This window comes from Vulpes vulpes, chromosome 9, assembly GCF_048418805.1.
Source record: "Vulpes vulpes isolate BD-2025 chromosome 9, VulVul3, whole genome shotgun sequence".
Classification (NCBI taxonomy): domain Eukaryota; kingdom Metazoa; phylum Chordata; class Mammalia; order Carnivora; family Canidae; genus Vulpes; species Vulpes vulpes.
Window position 1 is genome coordinate 35,176,362 of NC_132788.1, and position 26,904 is coordinate 35,203,265.

Below are 26,904 nucleotides of genomic sequence, written 5' to 3' on the forward strand. Positions count from 1 at the left end.
GAAGGAAGAGTAAAAAGAAATGAGAAAAGCATTCGATTAGTCTTCAGTTCTTCAAATTTTATTTTCTTAGATATTTATACCAGTCTTTAGAAATCCTGGTCATGATACTTATTTTAGAAAAGAAATTCTTGGGCAGCCCCAGTGGCACAGTGGTTTGGCGCCGCCCACAGCCTGGGGTGTGATCCTGGAGACCTGGGATCCAGTCCCTGCATGGAGCCTGCTTCTCCCTCTCCCTCTCCCTCTGCCTGTGTCTCTGCCTCTCTCTCTGTGTCTATGAATAAATAAATAAAATCTTAAAAAAAAAGAAAGAAAAATTCTTTTAAGAGGAAAAAAAGGACAAATACAATTCTTTTTTTTTTTTACTCTGTCTTTGGTTGAAGCCTAATTCTTCACACACAAGGTCAAAAGTTGCCTCATGGGTACTAAATTTTCAAGCCTAAATTTCTAATCCTTAGATACTGAGTCAAAGTATAAAATTAGGACAAAGGTAGTGATAATGTTTAAAATAGAATGCAATGAGGAACACCTGGGTGGCTCAGTGGTTGAGCATCTGCCTTCAGCTCAGAGTTGTGATCCTAGAGTCCCGGGATTGAGTCCCACATTGGGCTCCCTGCATGGAGCCTGCTTCTCCCTCTGCCTATGTCTGCCTCTCTCTCTGTGTCTCTCATGAATATATAAATAAAATCTTTAAAAAATAAGAAAATAAAATAGAATGCAGTGATCTTTAGCCAAACAGGCTAAGTGGTTCACATAAAATCTAAATAAAGGCATGAACCGGATTGAAGGACTCTTAAATTTAAATTTTCTAATATGCATGTGACAGGTAATATGAAGGAAATTGTATGCTAATGTCAATAATAAAGATCTAATCAAAGGTCAAAAAGTATTTGAAAAAAACAGTACTTGAAAGATACTGTAGATAGATAGCTTTATAAAACTGATAATCACAGATTATTTATATTTCATCTCTGATTTCATATAATTTATTCCTTTTATAGGCCTACACAAGTGAAATGGCAGCTGATGGTAGCTAGCTGTTTTAGAAGAAGTGGTAAATGCTTTAATTTTATTCATTTTTTATATAATTTGCTTCTTTCTATCTTTTAGGTAATTATGCATGTAACTGTGTTCCAACTGCATATTTATTAAAACATTAGCTTTTGATTACTACACATATTCAAAGCATTATATGAGAAACATAAGTTAGTCACAGAAAAATAGACATAGTTTATATTTCCATTTTCTGTTCACATAAGTCTAAACATCCTTGTATGCTCTGCCAAACTTGTAAGACTGTCTCACTCCTGAGAAGCCTGAAGAAGGCCCAGAGCTGGAACAACTGGTACACCAGATAAAACTAGGTATCTTTATGTTTTCGGTAACTGTTTTTATTATATCTTGTACTGCTGACACTTGCCCTGAAGCATGGAGATGTAGTAGTGCTGGACTAACTGTGAAGTAGAATCTCTCTCCTACTGTGAAGCAGAATCTCTCATCAGAGATTAAGCAAGGAGATAAATGTTAACAGATTTGTAATCCCTCTTGTAGAGCCTGCAAATGATTCAGGAAAAGAAATTCCTTGATCCCAGAGGAGCACAGACTGTGACAGTGTTAACAGTGTTCTCATCCTGTTGTGTAGAAGGTTTCTTTCTTTACGTCTGTGAGCTCCTTTAAAATGGGCATCAGAATATATACACAGGAGTCCTCAGAGCATTTAGATGATTTCTTTGCTGTTGTTGTATTTCCTATGATATCTAGAATATCACTGTACTGTATGTATATGTTATTTCTATTAGAGTGAGTTCTGAATTACCAGTGTTCATTACAGTGTCAGTCATATGTGAATGTACATATAAAGTATTCTGAGTGATTTAAAACAGAAACTCCCTTATGTTACTGAAGTACAGATCTGAAGAAGAGAAGCTGATGTTTATTGAGAGATGCTGGGTGCTGTGGGCTTCCTGACTCTGTTGCATCCAATTCTCACCACAGCTCTTAGAGGATCAGCATGGCTGGCCCTTGTGTGTAGTGGGGCTCAGAGATATTGATATTACTTGTTTACTGAGATATTAGCAAAAATCCTTGATCTAAAATTCATTTTTCCTATTCTTTGCTGCTATGAAGCTAAGTTATATTCTAAAACAAAACGCTTTTGATAAACTTTTTAATATTTCAAAATAAAAACTACCAGAAAAGGTTATTTTTCATCTTTTCCAACTAAGTGAATGACATTGAAATTAATGTTAGCTTATCACTTAAATTATTTTTAAATTTGTTGTTCTTCTGAAACAATCATTAATTTTTAAGAAATTGAATAGACCTTAATCTTTGACACTAACATATTTATTTTAAGAACTAAACTAAGTTTTAGTCATCACCCATTTACTTCTGCTCTACCCCTTTTTCAAATTTTTATCTGTACATTTTTTTCCGGAACTTATATTAAGAATGGTTTATATATGCTTGTGGCAAACCTGGAAGTCTTCTTACTAAACCAATAAATGGTGCCAGTGTCTTGGATTAAAATTACTATTTTGCTGAATCTTACTAATTTTGATAATCTACTAGTGTGGTTTTTTCTCCTTTTTTATTTATAGGTAACTACCAAAAAGCATTAGACACTTATAAGGATATTCACAGAAAATTTCCAGAAAACGTTGAATGTGAGTTTATGTCTTGTAACTTTGAAGCTATCCGTTCTCACATTTTATGTCCTTGTGTATGATAATTACACTTGCTACAGTAATTACATATATAGCCACCAGCCTATAATTTGTAATACATGTTTACACGTGTGGTTATGGGATCAGAAAATTTGACTATGCAAGTACATTTTATAGAATTTAATTTTTCACAAAAAAAAAAAAAAAAGAATTTAATTTTTGATGAATTTAAATATACCACTAGGTTCTCTTCAGTAGTAAACAGATCTCTATTTCAAAGTTTTATGAAATTTGAAGACTAATTTTGGGCTATTTTTGATTTTTTAAAGTTCATAAACTGATGTTTTATAGAAAATGCATTTTTTTAAATTTATTTACTTGAGAGCTAGAATGAAAGAGAGAGAATGTGTGCCATGAGCAGGAGGAGAGATGGAGGAAGATAGAAGCAGGCTCCCCGCTGAGCAGGGAGCCCAGTGCTTGATCGCAGGATACCAGGATCATGACCTGAGTTGAAGGCAGATGCCTAACCAAAGGCTTAACCAACTGCACCGCCCAGGCACCCCGAAAAGGCATTTTTAACTCTCTACTTAGTATGCAGCTTTCTGAGGTTGAAAAATACTTTGAGTTTATGAAAATAGAACAATCATCTTGCTCATATGGATAGCAAATGAATTTTAATGTTACCTTAAGTTTAAAATATTATGTTGGTATATTACTTATTTCCCTTTTGTGAAGTTAGCTTTGTAGAAAATACTCATTTATTCCCCATCTTCTTGCACAATAGGTTTGATGTAACTTAAAGTAATAATGTGAAGTATAACAGGAGTACCAACAACAAAGTCATGATCAAGAAAAATACAAAATAACCATATTCACATGACATACTCCCATTAAACTGTGTATTTGGCCCTGAATAGCTTTGCAGCTAAAGGAAAGAGAAACAATATAATCAGTTATATAATATTTTCTATTTATGAGGAAACATAAAGTAATTCTTGGGGAAGAAGAAAACATTTCTGACTTTTCATTTATGTTTTGAAACCAAGAGATATGTTAGATAAGCTCAATTAAAGCTACAGCAGCTCCTGGCTTTCATGACATCCTTACAGCAAATAAAATGTTTGAAAGACTTTTTAATTTTGTCCTTCAGTGACAGCACTAAACAATGCATTTCAGTTCAGTAAGACAAATCTTTTCTATACCAAGTTTTCCCATGGCTCAGCCTGATCCAGTGATGAGATGTACTGAATGTTCCTTCATTAATATTTTTCTCCATTTGGCTTTTGTGAAAGGTCAACAGCAGAGAGCTCAGAATTATGGCCTTTGGTAGCAGTTTAGGAGCAAGGGCTTTTCTAATGCTGATTAGAAGCAGATTTGTTAATTTACAGCAGTGGTTTGCAAATGCCGTCAGGAAACAGGCTATGTGGAATTACTTGTAAAACTTTAAAAAGCACAAATTCTAGCCCAACCTACAGGGATCCTCATTTAAATTTGCAGTGGATGCAGATATCTTTCATTTCCTATTAATTTTTTTAAAGATTTTTTTGTTTACTTATTTGAAAGAAAACACAAGGGGGGCGGGGGGCAGCCCAATGAGGGTCCTGATCCCAGGACCCCAGATCATGATCCTAGGCAAAAAATCAGAGGCTTAACCAACTGAACCACCCAGGCTCCCTTCCCATTTCTCTTTTAGAAGGTTTTGGTTTTGTGTTTTTTTTAATGTGATTCTTAATCTCGATCACTTTAGGAAACTGGTGATTTAGAGATTGAGAGGTAGCAATAATATCATTTTGTAAAAATGACACAACCCGAAAGTCTGCTAGGCAAGACTTTTCCCCACCTTGGCACCATTGACATTTGGGATCAGATAATTCTGTACTGGGGGAGACCATCATATGGATCATAGAATGTTTTAGCAGCATCCCTGGCCTCTACCAACCAGATGTTCCTAGCACTTATACCCCCTCATTGTGAAAAACAGAAATGTACCGACATTGCCAAATTGCATTGACAGAACTGCTGCTGATTGAGAACCACTGCAGTAGCTTAGTACCTCTGCACTGGACCAGTAAAGGGAGAATCTCCAGCCAAGTCCAAATTTCTTTCTTTATTGAGAGTCTAAGATTTACTCTAAGGAGGGAATGCCTGGCTGGCTCAGTCAGTGGAGCATGTGACTCTTGATCTCAGGGTTGTGAATTTGAGCCCTACATTGGGTGTAGAGGTTACTTACAAATAAAATCTTTTTTTAAAAAAAGATTCTTGAATTATTATCTATGCCATAGGGAATGTTCAAGATGGCTTTGACCTAGATCATTTTCACAGCAAATACAATTTGTCTCTCTTAACTATAGCTATAAAAAAAACATTTGCACTCATGTAATATCTCATTTTGAACAGAACAGTTTTTTGATAAACCCAACAGGATAATTCCATTCTTAAAATGTATTCTTAAGTCATCAAAAGTTAACCTGCTCTATAGAGTTCAGATGACATGCTAAATTTCAGAGAACATCTACCAAAAACATTGATTTTTATTTTACATTAAATAAATACCCCGAAGCCACTCTTTCTAAGGACAGATTGGTAAGAGAAATATTTTAGTATTATTTGTACAATATATAAAAATTACCTTCTTAGTGTGAATTATTAAGATAAATGTATATGTGGGCAATTTAATAATGTGTGACATTTTAAATTATTTTAGTACTATTTTGTAATATGTCAGTGGTCATGAATTGTTGACTTTCTTAAAAATTCTTGTGGAGGGATCCCTGGGTGGCGCAGCGGTTTGGCGCCTGCCTTTGGCCCAGGGCGCGATCCTGGAGACCCGGGATCGAATCCCACATCGGGCTCCCGGTGCATGGAGCCTGCTTCTCCCTCTGCCTGTGTCTCTGTCTCTCTCTCTCTCTCTCTCTCTCTGTATGACTATCATAAATAAATAAAATAAAATAAAAAAATTAAAAAAAAAATTCTTGTGGAGTGTTGGTATACAGCACTGTTGAAGCACTGTGGATGTGGTGAAAAGTAAAACCAATGAAAACCCCTGGGAAGAGAAAGATAATAAACAAATATACATGTCAGTAGTCCTAAATGGTGTAAAGGAAAAGCAGATAAGGACGTGAAGAGTATGGGAAGGGCTCTAAGTAGATGGTGTGGCCTCACCTGAGGGTAGGGCAGGTGGAGAGAATCCATCCCTTTAGGTCCCCTTCCCAGAAGGTTCTGTCACCTTAGGGCCAGAGAATACAAACTGTAGTTGTTAATAGAAACAAACACTATTTGCAAGTATCAATCCTACTTGTGTTCCAAAAGACTGAGTTTATTGATTTGTTATATTTTCAACACTGGGCATTAATATTTTTCTAAAACTATATTTTGCAATTTAGGTCTCCGTTTCTTGGTTCGTCTCTGTACAGATATTGGATTAAAAGAAGTTCAAGAATATGCAACAAAACTCAAGAGATTGGAAAAAATGAAAGAAATAAGGGAACAGGTATCTCATATGGGCCAAAAACTGCTGTCTGTTAATTTTCAAAATGTCAGTCTTCTGTAGCTCGAACGGTGATTCTGAGAGCTTCTCTTAGGAAAATAAAGTTGAATTATTTTCTGCTGTGGCATAAAAGGAAGAATACCTAAAATTCTAGTTTGAAGATAAAATTCAAGAACCAATTCTTTTTTTTTCTTTTTTCTTTTTTTATTTTTTTTATTGGAGTTCAGTTTGCCAACATAGATGCTCATCCCATCAAGTGCCCCGCTCAGTGCCCGCCACCCAGCCACCCCCACCCCCCGCCCACCTCCCTTTCCACCGCCCCCTGCTCATTTCCCACAATACAAAATAACTTACAGGTTAATTTATACAGTTAATTTCAGTTGGAGTATCCTGTGGTCCATGGAAACTAAGAGGCAATTGTATATGATAATAGTACTTTTTCTTTAAGCTGTTTCATTATGTAGTAGAGCATGGCTCTGAGAATATTAGTAATATACATGGAAGCATTTTAAGTGTATTTCTGTGTTTCATGCAATATATGGAATAACAGTGTTCTTAGTTTTACTTCTTTAAGAAAATAATCTCTCCTAAGTTTGAGCCTAGAATGTTTAAAAATTTAGCATGATTTTTGAGTGTTTGCCTTTCATAGAAAAATATATTCTTTAAGGTTAGACTTTTTAAAGAAATTATCTTAGATAATTAAATCTAAGTTCCATATTTGCTTTCAAAATGTAGTTATCTTGTCTTTGCTTCAAAATGTGGTTATCTTGTCTTTGCTTTGGAGATGTGATCTGATTGTTTTATTGTTTTTTAAAGTATCAGTTGTTTAAGGATTATGAGCATGACATAGATTTGTACCTTAAAAATTCTATAAAACATCAAGTTGGTATCAAAATGCCATGGTAGGGTAAATAGTTTAAAACTTGCTGTGAAAACCAATTTACTACCATGTACCAGTTGCTAAATTAGGTAACCTGTATGAAAACTTTGTAAAATTAAATGGAGATAAATCAAAGTTCAAGTTATCATAATTGTTATCATAATCACTATTAAATGTGTTTCATTAAGAAGAATCAAAAAAATTATATATTTCAAACCAAGAACATTATTTGGAGCTTAAAATTAGATTCGTTAAGTTACTTAGTATAGAACCACAGAGGTATGTAGAGTTAAAGTCTTAAGACTTCCTAAGTTTAATCATCTGCAGTTTAAGTTTATACTGAACAGAGAACACACGACTAATACAAATTATGGATCTTTCATAATATACTTCTCACAACTTATAACCTTAAACAGGAAGACTGACATATATATTGCTATCTCTGTTTTAGTAGACTTCCAGTGTGGCCCCGTTTTATACAATAAGTAGCAGCCCTTCTGACCCCCTGGGACTTGCCTTGCAGGCAGCCCACAAGGGAATTCCATGTGTAAGAAACACTGATTCCTTGGGATTTCCTTTGCAGCTGGCTTCCAAGGGATCATAACTCCAGTGTAGGAAACCCTGATTATGAGGAGTCCCTGGGAAATTAGAGACCAAATATGCCCCCTTTAAAGAAATGAGAGTTGCTTTTATACAATTTTCTTTTCACTTGATTTCCCCATGTTTAGTTAGTTGTATCTCGGTTGAGCCATTATAGATATCGTGTGCTGGTTCTAGTCTTTGTAGTACTTCACCTCTTTATTGGTTTCCTCTCTCCTTCTGCCTTTCCTCTTATCGTATCCTCTTTCCTTTATGCATTTTCTCTCTGTGGTGTTAAACTCTTTCTTCCTCTGGCTGACTGCTATGGGCTACTGGATACTATTATGAATGAATACGTAATGTCATTGAGACTGCTTTTCCTTTTGTAGTTAGTACCCAGCCTTTTGATTCCTCTTCCATCAAAATATATGTACATTGAATATAATCAATTTTTATCTTTCTCTCTCATAGACCTGATATCCTTCCACTGTCCTCACTAAAATAATTCCTTAATGACTTAATTAAGAATACTTTAGTAAACTCATACAAGTTACTATTGATGCATTTAGATGCATTTAGATTATCCAGTGTTTCTCTTACGTATTTACTCTGATTATTAATGTCTCACAGTACTTGAGCAGTGTCTCTTTTGGTAATATTTTATCACTGTCCTCATTGTAGTCTGTATAAAACCCAAGATCACTTAGATATCTTCTCTCATTATAGTTTCTCTTTAATATTTTCCCTCAAATGTTACTGCCTAATCTTTCCTTACAGTCAAAGTCACAGTCTTCATCCACAAAGCACTCTTTTTTCAGTGCCCTTGAAATCAATTTCTTTGTTCTTTGGTACTTTTCATTAAATCTGAAATAAACATTTTCAGGGTTCCTGGGTGGCTCAGTTGGTTAAGCATCTGCCTTCAGCTCAGGTCATGGTCCCAAGGTCCTGGGAGCAAGCCCCATATCAGGCTTCTTCCTCAAGTGAGAGGTTGCTTCTCCCTCTCCCTCTGCCTGCCACTCCCCCTGCTTGTGCGCTCGCGTGCTCTCTCTCTCTCTCTCTCTTTCTGTCAAATAAATAAAATCTTTTTAAAAATTTTTAAAAAGAAACATTTTCTTAATGTTTTCTCACGTATGTTTTGCTTATAAATACACAGTGGAAGAGAAAAAATAAAGGAAAAGAAAGGTCCAAGGAAGAAGAGACTTAAAAAGAATTCTCACTGAGAGCTAATTTATCTTTTAATTATTGCATATCCCATTTCAGTTTGTGTTTCTGAGATTGTGAGCCCATGGGCAGAGCATTCTATTTCCTGGTTTGCGTAGTACATAAAGTATAATAAATGAGTTAAGGACACTCTTCTTTTCTAAATCTGAACTTAAAACTTGTTATTTTTCCTGTGTTTATTTAGAATCTGCCCTAATGCAGAAACTTAACATTTTCTATGTAATCAGAATGTCTTCATATAATCATTGTTAATGCCTGCTAATGCACTATTGTATAGATACGCCGTGATTTCTTTAAATATCTTCACAGTTAGTCAACTGTCTTTTTTAGAGTTGGTGACTCTCTACAATCAGTCTAATTTTGATGTTTCTTGCTGAAGAAAAACATTTCTGTATTGTGAACTTGAGACAGTTTGTGAAATGGACGTTTAATTAAAAGCAGGGATATCATAGATAATCACATCAAATGTTTACCTAGAGATGCTGAAAGGAATACAAAGTTGACCCCAAGTCCTATCCCTTCCTTTCCTCTGGAAGTACTAATAATTGTGGAAGTTTGGCAGCAGGAAGGAAAAGAAGTGAAGATGCTGGATGGATGTTCGTGAATGTTAGTTAGCACTCTTCACGGTTCTGGTTACAGTTTTCCCTTTAATTCCGCATGATTACATCTGCTTAACTAGACATTAATAACAGCAACAGCTAACATTTACTGAGTGCATGATAATTACAGGCACTCTATGTATTAACTAATTTAATCATCACAGTAGACCTATGATGTTGGATTTGGCTTTATTATTACTTTTTTAAACAGACAGAAAAACTGAGACCCATGGTGGCTAAGTAACTTCCTCCAGGTCACACACCTTTTGGGGACAGACCTAGGCTTCAACTCCAGGGAGGCTGGTTCCCAAGTCCAGGTTCCTAACTACTATGCCTTACTACCTTATGAATAGTACTGGAAAAGGATAATGCAAATCATTATTTTCAGTTGATACATAGTCTGTCCTTACTCTACACTCACAGAAGTTGGGAACTCATACCATGAATTAAATGAAAATGTACCTTGCTCACCAGAATTTGATTAGGTGTTAAGGTCTCAGAACAGTGCTATTCAAGCATGCTTTATGGACCACTGGAGCCTCACAGTCACCTGGGCATGTCTTAGCATTACAATCTTGGGCCCCACCTCAAACCTACCCAAACCCTATCCCAGAGTTAAATTCAAGCATCTCTTTGTGTGTTTTTTTTTTTTCAAACAAGCCCTCCAGGTATTTTTCTGTTCACTAAAGTTTGAAAAGCACTAGTCTAAAGTATATGTTCCCACAGGGTCATCATGCAAATGATCAAATACCAGCTCAGGGTGTGGAATCTGATTTGGAGGGTGGGCGGGTAGGAAGTGGATGTAAAATCAGGCCATGGATTTTTTAAAATTATTTTAAAATGGAGAAGGATTTATTTAGACCAAAGAAAGAAAGATAAATTGATTCAAGTTTATTTGGGTCAAGGATAGAGTATCTCCCTGAATCCCTAACTCCTACTTTAAAATGTTAAAGCAAGAAATGTATTTAGACTGATTTTTCAGAGAACTTGTTTCTCTTCCTGGAACTATTATGGGAAAAAAAGACTGTTCTCCCCTTTGTGCTTGGGGGACCTACATTCCAGAGTAGGAAGAAAACTTTACACAAGTATTCATTAGTGCCATCAGTAAGCAGTTCCAGGCACTGGGCTGTTTGGCCAGGCAAGAGAGACCTTCTCTGCCACACCTGCCTACTACGGGCCTGGAGCAGTGTGACCTGGCCCTTAGCACTGTGAGCCTCATAGTGCCACTTTATAAAGAGATGTTTTATGTTTCTTCTTCACTGAACACAAAAAAGTTAGCTGCAAAGCATTCTGTCAAACTTGACTGTATGTCTGGAAAAGAACAAAAATGGCAAAAGCAGGAATTAAAGACTCAGTAATCTAAATAGAAAAGGAAAAGTATCAGCTGAAATTCAAAGAGGATTAGAAAACAAAGTCCATAAGATTTAGTAGAGTGGAATTTGTTTGTTTTCAGCAGCAAATAGGTATTCAGATGGAAGAGGATAAAAACCCTCATTCTTGGGGCACCCAAGTGGCTAAGTATCCAACTCTTGATTTTGGCTCAGCTCATAATCTCAGGGTTGTGAGATGTAGCCCCACACTGGGCTCCATGCTGGCATGGAGCCTGCTTAAGATTGTCTCTCTCTCCCTCTCTTGTTGCTCCTCCTCTTTTAGTCTCTTTTCCTCTCTCTCCCTTCTTCCCCTCCCCCCGCCCCCCGCCCCAAACAAAACAAACTCCACATTCTCTGCCCACAGGAGAGTAGTGAAGGAAAAAGACAGGCAGGGCAGACCATGAGTGTAAGGAGGGCATGGGTGCTGGGGAGTTTCCCTGAGATGAGAGTGACTCTGAGCTTTAAGGGATGAGTGGGAGCTGGGAAGAAGATGAAGAAGGGTATGGCAGACAGACAGGGTCCATGGAAGGAGGGAGCTGGCACATCCAGCGGGTGCAGGCTGCCTTTTATTCACAAAGTAGGAGGGGCACAGTCAGTTTCCAAAGGTGAGAAGAACAGAACGTGGTGTATTAAAAATATGCTTATTCCGTGGGGACAGAGCTGAACCAGCAGTGGGGAGGCCCCTGGAGGCTGGCACTGTCATGTGCTTATGTGATATGTGTCCAGTAGAGCACAGTGTCCTGGGAATGAAAATAAAGATTTAAGGGAATTCATTAGGAAAATATGGATAAGAGCTAAAGGATTGGGAAGTTCTAGATGAGAGCAAAGAATAGGTGTGAAGGGGTGAAGAATGGTGATTGTGGAAAGTGCTCACTTTCTTAAATTGTCCCTATTCTAAATGTATGGTTACTAAAACAGGATGCAAGATCTTTTCTCACATTTGATTTGAAAAAATTTCAAGTTACATGGGCATTTGTCTTTGTGAGTTTATTTTAGCATTATATAGGTCTTTTAGATATGCTAGAAATAATCTATGGTGAGATGAAAAACAAGTTTTGAGATAAAATCTGATTATAGACCTTAAAATTTTTATTTTGTTAAATCATTTTTAGATTTTCAAAAGTGAAGGGGCAAGGAAGAGAGATGGGATTTCAAGGGAGGTTTCTTTTTTAACAAAAAATGTGAGCATGTTTACATATATGTGAAAGTCCTGAGTTTTAGGAGAGTGTTCCATTTTACAGAAACAAGTCTTAAGTTATTAAAAGGAAATTTGTTTCTTCCTAGCAGACCACAATGTCAATAATTCCATCCATGACCTAATAATTTATAAATATCTAGGGAGCTGTCAGGGTTGAGGGAATAAATAGTCCCTTGTCCTTTGAATTAAATATGAAATTGTGTTTATATTATTTAAGATCTAAATAAGGTACTACCAACCTATGTTTAAAATTTTTCAGTCAGTTGTAAACATTTATCAAAAGCTGTCTGATTCTGGTCACTAACTGCCTTGTGTCTCTAAACACAGCATTAGACATACGAGAATCTGGCAGTGTGAACTGAGACAGATTCGGTGTCAATACAAAATGTCTAACACTTAAGCAAAACACAAAATAACCATAAATTGCTTCAAGAAACCTAAGAATGTCACAGCTTGAAGATATTTATGTTTTAAGAGTGAGTTTATACCTGGGAAAGTGGACTACTGAACAGATCTTAGGTGTTTTGTGAGGTTTTAATCATGCTTTTATTGTAGAAGTTGAATTTCAAAAGCTAAACATGGAGGTCCCACTTGAGTATTTAATAAAGACTGAGCACTCTGGTAGAGGGCAGGCTGTGAATCCTTTACTTACAGAACAACCTCATCTCTCCCATAGAATCAACTCTCAGATAAGGAGCAATTTGAACTCAGCTTTTAGGGGGTAGGAGCAGCGAATCTTAAGCGCTACACGTAATGTTAATTTTAAAAATCAATATTTATTTATATTCAACTCTGAGAGAATATCATTTATTCTTTTAAACTCATCTTCTTGTTCTAGCGCATAAAGTCTGGCAGAGATGGCAGTGGGGGTCCCCGCAGCAGAAGAGAGGGCAGTGCCAGCAGTGGTAAGTATTTCCTGACAGATGTGTAGTACACAGGCTTCTAGAAACATCTGGAATGTAATGACTATATGTAAATGTAATGACTCTATGTAAATGACTATAAATGTTAGTGGATTTTACTTTCTTAAGTAACCATACCTGTTTCTGCTAAGTGATTTCTAAGTAAGTTCATGCTGGATAGATTAATATAGATTTCCATACTAATGAGGTTTTACTGTGTTACATTTTTTAAATTTACATTTTAAGGCAGTACCTTGAGAAGTAAGATGATCTTAAAGAATGCTGGAAGTCCTGGGTCTTTACACTCTTCTTATAGAAATAGTGCCAGTCTGGGAATTAGGAGCCGTGGTTCTAGTCCCTGTCTTGATCATGACAGCCATCTGCCTTTGGACCAACTGTAAATACTGTATGCTTCAGGTGATTTCTAAATTTGTTTGAATCTCTCAGTTCCTTGACTTTGATTGCTTGTCACACCATTACTTAATAAGATTGTTAGGTTTTCCTTCCCTCATTCCACATCAACAAAATACGGCTTCTGTGTCGTCAAGGGAGTAATAGAAGTTTGGTGGTTTTAAGGAAACCAAGTGGAAAAATAAATGCTAAAGTGGGATCTATAAATACATATATAATCTCTCATATCCATACTTAGCACCATCATACATACATGATTCAAATCCATGCACTACCCAACATCATTCTCCTATCTCTATGATCTAGGAGTCAGGACAAAGGCAAATGCGACCCTTAGTTCAGATAGGCCTTTCTTTCACAAACATTTATTAGATGCACATCAGGTGCCAGATAAATACTGTGCCAAGTGCCGAGGACATGGGGATGAGTAAGACATGATCCCTGTGCCCAGGGAAATTAAAATCTAGTTAGAAAGACACACAGGTTTCAGGTGCTGTGCTAGAGAAATGCACATGTGTGTTCTAACTTCCTGTAGATAGAAACTGCAGTTGGGACAAAGATTCTTTCCTGAGTTCTAAGCTCTGCTTTGCCAGATGGGTTTAAGCAGTTACAATTGTCAGTGGCATCTAGTTCTAACAAGACAATTTGATTCTCTAAGGAACAGTCCAGCTTCTCCAGCTGAACCTCACAGTCCTCACCTGTTTACTCTTAGGTCACAGTAGTCGTTACCAGAGCTTCAGAAATTAGTAGAAGCAGCTTTCAGCTTGAGTCCCAGGGATGCCCAAGGGGCATCTGCTACATCAGGGAGTCGCCATTTACTATCTGGTCAGCCCTCCATGGTCATGATGGGCATTGGCATCTCCATAGTGTCCCCTAACTCTCAAATGTCACCTCAGTTCTGTTTCCCTGGCCCCACTTCTGCTTTCATGTGGGGTTGGATTTAACTGAGTCCTGGTTGTGAGAGATCTGTTCTAGCTATTCTCATAATAAGCTGGAGAACTACAGGCCTGCAACCTCTTCCCCAAAGCCCATAGGGCTGAGTGTGTTGTAGAATTCAACATTTTTTGGAGTTTTGGAAAGTAGTATGGTGCATCACCCATATATAGTACCCCTAGGGAGCATCTCAGTCAAACATAACTATTACTGATTTGTGAAACATGAATAATAACACTAAGGATAAATGATGGCTAAAAATAGCTTCAGGTCAAGTCAGGCTTTATGCCCATGAAGTTTACATATTGTCACCTGAAAACTTGGCTTTCAGGAGGTTTTGATTTTGGAATTGTATATAAGAGAACATGTACCAAAAATGTCCCAAATGGCCAAGAGGTCAGCCCACAAGGTTTTGTGCATCAGTTAAGAGGAACTTAGGTTCACCAGACCAACTTGCTGCCCTTGTTCATCCTTTTCTCTTAGGAAACAAGTAGCCTATGATATGATTTTTTTTTTTTTTTTGAAATTGAGTGTCCCGTAGGGAGTAATTGTCTTAAGTAACCCCTAGGGAAGTATTAAATATTTATTAAAATTCTAGGACTGGATTCACTATCTTCTAAGTTTTCTACATTTCCTCTTAAAAATCTGAAGTTCAGGGGTGCCTGAGTGGCTCAGTCAGTGAAGTGTCTGCCTTTGGCTCAGGTCATGATCCCAGGGTCCTGGGATTGAGCCCTTTATGGGGCTCCCTGCTCAGTGGGGAGCCTGCTTCTTGCTCTCCTCCCGCTCCTACTATCTCTGTCACTATCTCTGTCTCTCTCTCTCTCAAATAAATTAAATAACTCTTAAGTTCAGAGTAACCAACCAGCGCATCCCAAACAACCCCCAACAGCCTATGTTAAATTCTCGGAGCCTTCCCTGGTAATTTGTAAGCTTGCAAAATGTCACCAGTGTTAACCCCTAAACCTGAGCCTGAGTTACCCAGATGTCTGAGATGTTTGAAAATCTGCTTCAAAAACATAAGGACCTCCTAACAGAATGCCACGGCATACTCTAAGAACCTTGAATAGTTTGGTGCTAAGCCAGAGCCCATAGGATAGTGTCCACAGTCCCACCCCAAGAAATTATCCTTGGCAGACTAACATCCGCCTCTCAGAACATCAAAAGGATCAAAGTGTGCCTCAGATGCCACTGAGGTGCTAGGTCCTTCAACATGTAGAGCTGTTCAGCCTCCCAAGGTGACCTCTCCCTAATACTCCTTATATCACACTATGTTTCAGAACAAAACGAAATGCCTCACTTGGGCCTGGGACCTCCACTGTGGTCAGGGTTAGTGCAGCGAACAAAAGACTCATAGTAGGGATGCCTCAGCATCCTAGGGTGGCTAGCATAGTAGGGTGGCTCAGCAGTTGTGCATCTGCCTTTGGCTCAGGTCATGATCCCAGGGTCCTAGAATTGAGTCCCACATCGGGCTCCCTGCAGGGAACCTGCTTCTCCCTCTGCCTATGGCTCTGCCTCTCTCTCTGTGTCTCTCATGAATAAATAAATAAAATCTTTAAGAAAAAGACTCACAATAGAGAAATATGAGGCTACCTCAGATCTGATACCTGAGTGCACAGAAGGAGAGGCCTTTCTGTTACAAATTTGCTTCCTGGTCCTGCCCTTCCCCCATTGCCTTTCTCTTTTTTAATAAATATTCCTTTCTCTCATCCAGTCTGTTTTAAGTCCAACACAAACAATTCTGGTGTACAAATAAGCCTTATTCTCACAGGAGGGAATCTTGGAGTAGAAATTCTGTGTTATTGAGACACTTTTACAAGCTGGGTTTCATGCTGTTTGGTCCTCTTGGCACAAGTTTAAAGCATTAAATACTTCCTTTTTAGGGTTCTTGCTTTCTTCCCCCCCCAATGCACACACACCATTTGCCTTTTTGTTCTTTATTTCCTGATCCCTTGAGATACATGGCATCCCAGACTTCTTCATTCCCTCCTGCAGCCCAAGTTGGAATGCCTCTTTTGGTGACCTTGCTGGTTACCCTGACACTTTTTCAAGAATCCTATTTTCTGACTTTTTTCCTCCAGCTCTTGGCACAGGCCACAGTGCAGGATGTCCTGGCTTTGAAGTGTGAATAAAGTGTGCTGTGGATGCCTGTCTCATTTTCTCTTCCCTTCCACCTCATGGGGCCCTCTCAGAGCTTGCTGCAGCACACTGCAATGCGCCTCCATCCTCACCAGCACTCTCCCTCCCACTCAGCAGTACCAATCACTTACCTATTATACCTCAGGATTTCCCAGTACAAACCCACATGTGACAGACCCCAATCTTACCCATCTTCTGCCTCTGCCTGTGAAACCTTGAGATGCACATTTATGTAGTAACATGGAAATATTTGGCACTTCTCTCTGGATTTGATCCACAGATCACATAGTGGAAAGGGGTGATTTTCTAAATGCATCCAAGAGGCCAGCCTTAAGCTGTTAAAATAAATGTAGTGCCTGCGTCTAGGTTTTTAAAGTATTGCCCAGATGAGAGGATCATAGGGAACTTAAATATCAGAATGATTAGATCATATAAAATGAAATGCTTGAGGGCCCTTGAAAATTGTCTTTTTTTTTTTTTTTTTTTTTGTGGATCAGGCTAGTCCTACTACAGCCTTACTTTTGCTATTAGTTTGTTTAATAAGCCCCAGCTCCTGTCCTCTTCAGTGATTCTCCAATTTTAGCATATGGCAGAGTCACCTGGAACACTTGTAAAAATAGCCTGCCAAACTCCTAAGTCCAGCATTTCTGAACCAATCTGGGCCACACCAAGGAATTTGTATTTCTGACAAGGTCCGAGCTGATGGGACCTTAAACAAGATATTACAAGAGTAAATGTGATACAGTGTATAGAAAGGTTGCTACAACTATTACCACCAAATTCAAATTCACAGTAGCAGCAGTCATCCAGCTTCTGGCCTCATGCCCTAGCTCTGTCACTCCCAAGTGTCATTACCCTGGGAGGTGGTGTGAGCTTGAGCCTAACTTAAAATTATATGCACAACTCATGGAAGGGGGCTCAGTGCAATGCCTGGCACACACTGAGTATCTATTATTATTATTATTATTATTATTATTATTATTATATACAAACTGCATGCAAAGCAATAGTGTTTGGTTTAGGATATTGAATTATCCATTCCAGGATCTTCAGTACATTAGTTTGTTTTTGTAGAATTAACTTAAAATGAAATGAATCTAACTCCTTGAGGTAGAAATACATGACTTTTAAATGCCAAATTTGGAGTTAAGGTTTCAGTTGCTCATTGCCAAAACATCAAACAATTCAGAAAAAAGTTAAGTCACAGTGAAAGTCAGTTTCCACAAGGAGAGCTATATTTGACAAGTTCCAAGTCTCCATAGTTAGCAGATGTATGGTCTCGAGACCATGGATAGACCAGATGAAAGGAGTAATCAGATTCCTGTCCAGTGTGCTGGCTTGCATTAAAAAAAACAGGAAATCCACAGAACACCTCTGTTTCTCATGTGTATCTGTCCTCAGGAAACAAGAGTGCCTTCTTATAAGGCATCTTACATCTTCCATTTTAGCATGATGGTTGCATTTTGTGATTTCAGTACTGCGTTATTAAGGTTTCATTTTAAAATTGTTTTTATTTATTCTGGGTGCTACTTAATAGTTCACTGCATTTTTTTAGTTTTTATTGTCCTGGGTGTGAACTTTTCCTGTGACAATGTATCTCTTAGTTTTACACTAAAAATAATTTTATATTGAAAGTGAGTAGGGTAATATGACTCAGTTAACTTTATGGTTAACTTTTTGAGGAATGTGTGCTTTATAAAATACATTGTAGCCATGTTTTTTTCTTTTTAATTTGAAGTTTTGTTTTCAGATTATATACTCCAAGGGTACATTTTTTTACTAGAATATCTTTTCACAGTTTTGCTGACTTCAGTGGTATCCCAGGCAGAGTGAACACTCATGCTTAGTGCCCACCACCTGTGGACCAGCCAAAGGTTACATTCTGAGGAGGGGAAATAGCAAAAGCATATGTAAATAGACCTAAATTCAAAGAATCACATCAACAAAATGTAGCTGGCCTCTAGAAGAAAGAGCGTTGAGTATGTGTAGGGCAAAAGCAGCCTGGAGAAGCCAGAGGTCTGAGGACTCATATTTTGCAAGATTGTTACTCCTGTCAGCTTCCTCCCAGGGCAAGTGCCTTCTTCACCTCAGAAAGTTATAGAGTAGTTGTGCTGAATGCCCTGGTATCGAAGCATTTGAAAGCTGGTATGTAACACAAAGGGAGTTTTATTAGCAGTAAATATTACGAGAGAGTTGATAGCACTGACTGTAGCACCAAAGTATTCTGTATGTCACAGATTCTGAAGAAATGTCTCTGTGTCTGTCTTCCTTGCTGGTCTCATCTGCTTATGTGTCATATGTTCTCTGGTACAGTGTTTCTCTAAGCCAAGGGGTCAGCACACTTTTTATGTAAAGAGCCAAGTAATATATGGTTGAGGCTCCAGGGCTGTACCTGTACTTGCTGTGTCGTGAAGACTGACATGGACGACATGTAAGTGAATGGATACAGCTGGGCTCTCTGAAACTTCATCTGTGGACACTGAAATTTGAATATCTTGTAAATTTCATGTGTCACAAAATATTGTTATTCTTTTGGGGTGTTTTCCCCCAGCCTTTAAGAATGTCTGAACCTAAACTGTATTTAAAATTGGAGGAAAAAAAACAAAAGGATGTCTGAACCTTTCTTAGCTCACTGGGTGTTTAAAAAAAGGGGATGGGCCAGGTTTGGGCCCCAAACTGTAGTTGGCCTACTTCCTGCTCCAGGCCAGCCTCTCCATGAATATTGAGTGTGACAGGTGGGGACCTTCCGTGTACCCACTTAATCAGAGCACTGATTTCAGCTATATGACTTAGCTGTTTACATCCCAGCCACCTCCAGATATGTCATACACATAATAACAGAGTGTCTGAGGTTTTGTGTCTTCATAGAACATGGTCCTTCCTCTGGCCCTTAGCTTATTGCCCTGCATTTGAGATCGTTGTAATTAATTCCTCAGTCCTGGTATTCATTCAACATCTGTGACCCTTTTTTTTTTTTTAAGTCACCACATCTTAGGTGATCTTGGGCAAATTACTTAATCTCTTTGTCACAGTTTTCTTATAGGTAAAATTGGAGTGAAAATAGGACCTACCTAATAGGGTTTTGAAAGGGAGAGATATGGGGCAGCCCGGGTGGCTCAGCGGTTTAGTGCTGCCTTCAGCCCAGGGCGTGATCCTGGAGACCCGGGATCAAGTCCCATGTAGGGCTCCCTGCGTGGAGCCTGCTTCTCCCTCTGCCTGTGTCTCTGCCTCTCTCTCTCTCTGTATGTGTGTCTCTCCTAAAAAAAAAAGAAAGGGAGAGATATGTTAATACATAGAAAGCTCTTAACACAGTGCCTGACACAGGCAAGCACCTCTTTGACCAAAGAGAACGGGGGCAGTACCTGAAATTCTGGTGTCCACATCTGTGTAGAGTGAGGGTCCATGTTCTTACCTCTACTGCATATATGACCTTGTAGTTGGTTATTCTCAGTGTTTCCTACCACCACAGGATCACATTTAGCTATACATGAAGATAAATGTCAAGTGTACCTCTTACTACAGAATATAGAGTTTATAAAAGGATTTCTTTAAGCAAAAATTCTAGAAATTATATATGCAAATGAGCTGTATTTTGAAGTTACCAGTTTGGAAAGCTGAATATTTATTCCAATAATGCTGTTAGTCAAAACATTCATGAAACTCCTCTTTTGGGATTTCCATCAGAGACAGATTATAGGAAGCAAAGGAAATCCAATCTAAACATTTTACTGATATATGTAATATATGTATTTAAATGATAGACTATGTAAAACATGTAATATATATTTTTAAAATATATATATTTATATATATATACGTGCGCACACATATATTCCATACATACACAACATATATTCCATCAGTTCTTTTTTCCTTTCTTGTCTTTCGTTTATCAGTAAATAAGCATTTATCAAGTTCCTGACCATAGCAGGTATATTAATAAATACCAATTCCCTTTCAACTTCTCCCATGTTTTTTATATACCAGGTACTGAATTAAGCATTTAAGATATGCAAAATATAACTGGGTGGCTCAGTTGGTTAAGTGTCCAACTCTTGATCTCAGCTCAGGCCTTGATCTCATAGTCATGAGAGTAGAAGCCTTGCATTGGGCTCCATGCTCAGCCTAATTGAGCTTTACTAAAATGTAATAAATCAGTTATGTACTTTGCATATATCTTCACTGATTCCTTCCACAGCCGCCTTCAACTGAGTGTTGCCTGTTATAGGAGCTATCACAGTCAGCTTTTCCAATTTTGATACATCCCTGTTGGTTGTTTTGTTGGGTAATAAATACAATTAGATGAATAAGAATAAGGAGTTAAACTGAGACTCACAGCTGTAACAATGTAAAAATGAGCTGAAGTTTTCACAGTAAAACTAGGTCCAAGCAATGGGCCTTGTAAAATTATATGAGGACTACATCATCTGAGCTGATGATGCCACATTCCTTTCTTGGGTGGGAGGGGTTGGGAGGGTACTTTGGCTCCATGGCTGTGGTACATGGCCCTTAACTTTCAGAAGGGGCAGAGGCAAAGGAAGATCAGCTTCCTCATAAGACGATAGATCATTTATAAGCCTGACTACAAAGTACCTAGAAGTAATTCGGACAATAGATTCATGCTACAGGTCTCAAAAGTACTGTCTGATGTTCTTTAGTATTTCTAGGTATGAACAAAAATTTCTTTATACTTTCGGAATAAGAGAAGATCTCCCATAGTGATTGCATCTTCATAGGTGCCAAAGTGAGTATCATCTTGGAGATGGAGGAGAAAGACCAAAAATATTTTTTTAATGTCTAATGGATAGTGAAATTAGAGTTTACAGCTCACCAAAAGAGAATAATTTAAGAAGAGATTGAAAAAGTAAGGGCAGTGTGTTTGTAACATATTCAGGGCAGTAGGAAGAATTTTTAAAGATTTCATTTGGATAGCACTTTTAAAAAAATAAGAAATCAGGGACAGTTCCCCCTAGCCCTAAGGGAAGGGGGAAGGATATTGGAGAATTATCAGATAATGGTGAATTTGACATTGAAAACTAAAAAAGGCCATTAGATTTTTCACTTAGGATACTGTTGGTAACTAAGGAAAGTGGCCTCAGTACACTGTTGGAAGCAAAAATTGAATTCCAATGACTTAAGGAATGTATAGGATGCAGGAAGGTGGAGAAGAGAATAAAAACTGTTCTCTCATGTATGGTGGTAAGTATGCAGCATCACCAAGAATTAAAGAAATGTAAATTAACCTAAAAAATAATCAGTGATTTTGAAAAGGATAATACTGTAGGATTACAAGGATGAGATGAGATGGGCATTCTCTATAAATTAAATGCTGCTGGTGGGAACTCTAAGTGGTATAACTTGTTGGGAACATTTGGTAGTATTCATTAAGACTTTTAAATGTCCACACCCTAGTTTTGGACAAAGAATTATATATACACATATTGATTACATTATTTGTGATAGAAAACATCAGAATGAGCTAAATTTTCAACTGGAAATAATTCCAAGTTTAATTCTGTTCTCCACAGTGTATCACTGTGACAGTTATCACTGCCCTTCTCTACTGTGGGGACATCCGACATCATGCTTCCTTGCCTAATCTTAAGGGACTTATGTTACCATTAGAACACCAAAGCCTTCAAACATTGAATATGACAGCTTCCAGAGGTGATAGAACTTTTGAAAAAGAATCTTATTTGCAATTAGAATGTAGTGAATAACAGTAATTATACAACATGGTTTCCTTTTTACTTGTCTGTAATTTATACAGAAGTGTTAAAAGCATACCGCAATCAACAAAATAGGAAGAAGGCAAAATAATCAGATCTTTTGTTGGATTTTTAAAAATATGTTAAAGATAGAGCATCATAGAAATTATTTATAGTGATTATTTAAAGTAAGGGATCCCTGGGTGGCGCAGAGGTTTAGCGCCTGCCTTTGGCCCAGGGCGCGATCCTGGAGACCCGGGATCGAATCCCACGTCGGGCTCCCGGTGCATGGAGCCTGCTTCTCCCTCTGCCTGTGTCTCTGCCTCTCTCTCTCTCTCTCTCTCTCTGTGACTATCATAAATAAATAAAAATTTAAAAAAATTAAAGTAAAAGTACCCACAGATGGTAAAGGATTTGAAGGTAGTGGCCATGTTATCTTTCCTCTGCCATATGGAACAGCTTCAGGTACTGAGGAGAGGAGGAGCGCAATTAATACTCATCAGAATTTTATTTTACTATTTTTAAAGATTTTATTATTATTTACTTATTTGAGACAGAAAGTAAGCAAGAAAAGAGTAAGAAAGAATGAGCAGAGGGAAAGGGAGAAGCAGACTCCCTGTTGAGCAGGGAGTACAACGCAGGGCTCGATCCCAAGACCCTGGGATCATATCCTGAGTTAAAGGCAGATACCCAACCAACTGAGCCACCCAGGCAACCCTATACTCATCAGGGTTTTAAAATATCATTGATGTCATGAAAGATAAATCTATATACTTGTCTTATTTTTTTTTTTTTTACTTGTCTTATTTTTACATGATTCCTGTAAATGTAGTATGGACTCAGTTTTGTAAAATTTTTGCTGTAATCTGATTCTGTTTAAAGAATTAACAAAAATGAAGTATATTGCTTTTCATCTTCTCTTTATAGTTACTTTTTCTGCCTTCATTTTATCTACAACTATAAATATTGTCATGCTCTTAACCATATTCTTTCTAAATAAGTAGAGATTGTCTTCCCTTGGAAAGTGATTGCATTTTTATTTGAAGAGAATGGTGAAAATTTATGTAGAGCCTCTTAACTTTATTTAATTTGTTCCATGAATAGAGCCTATGTTATAAAACTCACTTTCTTACCAAAAAAGGAACTCATATTTTAAGGCCTTAACTTTCTAAAATGTTACAAACAGTTTGCCTTCCTAGTATGAGTTACCTTGTAAAAACATTGGTCAAGGCAGGATGTAGTCTCTCCTCTAGCAGTAGTAGTATTATGAGATTTTTTTCCCCAAATCTCAAGATTGCAAGCTTGTTTTATAAGACAAGAGGACTTAGGCTATTCTGGAGATAGGAGAAGGGTCTAAAACATAGAGCTATGAAAAGAAGTCGTGAGTTTACTTTGCCTTGATACATTGTTAAGACAACCATATTCTGTGCTGTTAAACTTGGAATAGCGTATGGTTAGGTACGTGTACGTGAATAAGGCTGTGCTTACTCATATAAACTTTCTACAACTGGATGGAAAGTGCCACACTTTACATGGGTCCTTTGCTAAAAAGGCATAATTATAGAATGGGCAAGGACTAGCTAAATCCTCGGTTTCACAGATGGTCTTGGCACTAACTTAAACTGTGAACTCTTGAACAAGTGACTTTACCTCCTTAGGCCTGTTTTCTCATCTGAAACATAAAGAGGTTAGGCTTAATCTTTTTAGTAACATTATGTGTTTCCTGCTGACTATAAAATTATTACTTCTATTTCTGACAGTAAGATGGACTGAATATTCAGGGAAACTCCTCCAGGAATAGCACTCCTAAAAATGGTGAATTCAGTATTGGATGGGGGGTTTGGTGGAGAGGAAAGAAAATAAGAAAATGAAAAAGGTTTGTTTTTTGGGGGGTTTTTTTGTTTTTTTTGTTGTTGTTGTTTTGTTTTGTTTGAAAAAAGTTTTTAAATGCATGGCTAAAATGGCAAGAAAAAAGGAAAATCTTTGGAGATTAAAAATGAGTAGAGGGGCACCTGTGTGGCCCAGTTGGTTTAAGTGTCTCTCTTTTTTTTTTTTTTTTTTTTTTTAAGAGAGTCAGAGACACAAGCCAGAGAGAGAATTAGGCTCCCTATGGGGAGCCTGATGCAGGACTCAATCCCAGGATCCTGGGATCACGACCTGAACCAAAGGCAGATGCTCAACCACTGAGCCACCCAGGTGCCCAAGTGTCTGATTGTTGATCTCACGGTCAGGTCTTGATCTCAGGGTTATGAGTTCAAGCCCCACATTGGGTTCCTTGCTGGATGTGGAACCTTAAAAAAAAAAAAAAAAGTAGTAAATTTAAATCCAAAGGAATAAATTTGTGTAGAAGCTGGCATAGCATTGGTTCTAGCTAATCCCTGGTGGCCTAGAGCCTAGATTTATAGGCCACTCATGAGGAACAAAGGATGCAGTGAGGGGCCCCAAAAAGTCAGAGGTCAAATCAAAGAATCCCTTTATAAAACCAGGACCCCTAATAGGAAATACTGGCAGTAGGTCAACTAGAAAAAAAAAATCCACCCTGCAAAGGATGGATTTCCATGTTGGCACTACTGGAATGTAAAAAACAGGAAAAGCTCCCTGGAAAATTCCTAACCATAAACCCTCAATCACAGACTTTGGGAGCTAGAATATATATTACCTGTGTGACCTGAAGGAACCCCACACTGAAAATTTGGCACAAAGTGGAACGGAGTTGGTGCTGCTCCCAGGTACCTAAGGAGAAACAAGTTTAAATCTATCCTGAAGTAATATACTGTAAATAAACCTCAAATACATCCTTCAGATAAAGTTTAAAAAAACAGGAACATACAATTTAAAGATGTCTGAGCACATGAGGAAAAAGCACTATGAATGAGCAACAACAGAAGCTGTAGAATCCAATTTTCAAAGACTACAGATGTTCTAATTATCAGGTAAAAATATAAAAGTGAGAATGGAGATATCTCTTGTTATTTGAACTCTAGAACTGAATGGATTGAATTTGTTTTTTTGTGTTTGGGGTGGGGGGTTTGATGAAGTGTTTTTATCCTCTGGTACCTGAGCTCTTAAACACTTGCTATCTAAAATTGAAGAATCAGCACAATCCCTCCCTCATTGTCCAGATTCTCACTATACAAACTCAGGAATCAGATCAAGATAGTGGGCAATACTTGTGTATTTTAAGTATGACAAAGGGATAAAAGAATATAGAAGTTACTACACAGATTGAAAAGAACCAAATACAGCTTCCAAAACTAAAAAATATAATTCAAATTATAAACTCCTCTATTAGAAATTTTGTTTTTGGGTTTTTGGGTTTTTTTGTTTGTTTTGTTTTTGTTTTTTTGTTTTTTTGTTGTTGTTTTGGTTTTTGAGAATTTTTTTTAAGATTTTATTTATTTAAGATAGAGCAAGAGCACAAGTGGGGGGAAGGCAGAGGAAGAAGTAGGCTTTCCACTGAGTAGGGAACCTAACATGGGGCTTGATTCCAGGACCTCAGGATCATGATTCAAGCTGAAGGCAGATGATTAACTGACTAAGCCACTCAGGAGCCCTGAAAATTTATGGTTTAAACCGGGGTTGGAAAACTACAGTTTACAGATCAGATCTGGCTTGAGCTACCACCTATTTTTGTCAATAAAAGTTTTCCTGGAGCACAGCCATGCTCATTCTGCCTTCATGTTGCAACAGAAACCATATGGCACACAAAGCCTAAAATATTTTTAAATGGTCCTTTACAGAAAAAGTTTGCTGGCCCTGAACAGCAAATTAGATCAGATGAAGAGAGAATACATGACCTGGAAGATAGAGCTGAAGAAATTACTAAGAAATTACTAAGCTGAAGAAATTACTAGAATGAAGGATAGAGGGTCATAATGATGGAAAGCAGGAGAGATTGAGGGACATGAAGGATGTAGTGAATAAAGTCTAGCCTAGATATAATTGGGTTAGAAAGAATAAGGAAAAGGAAATAAATAATGGCTGAGATTTTCAAGAATTAATAAGATCCTCAGGGGGCACCGGGGTGGCTCAGGGGTTGAGTGTCTGCCTTTGGCTCAGGTCATCATCCAGGAGTCCTGTGATTGAGTCCCATATCAGGCTCCCTGCAAAGAGCTTGCTTCTCCCTCTGCCTGTGTATCTGCCTCTCTGTGTGTCTCATGAATAAATAAAATCTTCAAAAAAAAAAAAAAAGATGCTCAGATTATTGAGGCTAAATAACTCTCAAATGGGATAAAAATACATATATTATAGCCAAGTTACAATATATGAAAGGCAGAAAAACTCTTGCTGATTTCTCAAAGCCTAAAAAGAAAGCCAGAAATAGTGGAATATCTTCAATGTGTGCAGAGAAAATGACTTTCAACTTGGAATTGTATGCCATTGAGTCTATATTTCAAGAATGAACATAATACAAAGCCATTTTAGAGCATTTTTAACCAGCAGGTTCTCTTTAAAAGAAATTGAAAAGGGGATACTTGAAGTTGAGCGGGGAAAGCCAGAAGTACAAAAAGAAAAGAAAGCAAGTATGATGGCAAATAGGCTATTAAATCTAAGTATATGTTCAATATTTAAAATAATGGCAATACTCTATGTTGTAGAATTTTTAAAAATCAAGATACAGTTAAATTCCTAGACCACGGTACCATTTAAGGCAGGGATGTAAGTTGTCATTTAATAAAGCATTCAAAGATCCTGGCTTTGTTTGGGAGGAGGGTAAAGAGACTGATTAATTTTAGATTATGTTAAATGCACATATTAAAATGCCTAAAATATCTAGTAAATATAAAAATAAGTGAAATGGGATGTATAACTTCCAA

The 26,904-nt window shown here is 37.6% G+C and overlaps 1 protein-coding gene across 6 annotated transcripts in view; it reads left to right on the plus strand.

The window, feature by feature from the left end:
* Positions 1-26,904, plus strand: part of IFT88 (intraflagellar transport 88) — a 134,356-nt gene that overhangs the window by 94,702 nt on the left and 12,750 nt on the right. For 5 of the 6 annotated variants that reach the window (XM_025996644.2, XM_025996641.2, XM_025996643.2 and 2 more), the window contains 4 exons: positions 999-1,051; positions 2,598-2,663; positions 6,047-6,153; positions 12,836-12,902. In XM_025996644.2, coding sequence (XP_025852429.1) covers positions 999-1,051; positions 2,598-2,663; positions 6,047-6,153; positions 12,836-12,902 — 293 coding nt within the window. The remainder of the gene's footprint in view (positions 1-998; positions 1,052-2,597; positions 2,664-6,046; positions 6,154-12,835; positions 12,903-26,904) is intronic. The other variant, XR_011994211.1, reaches the window with a different exon arrangement.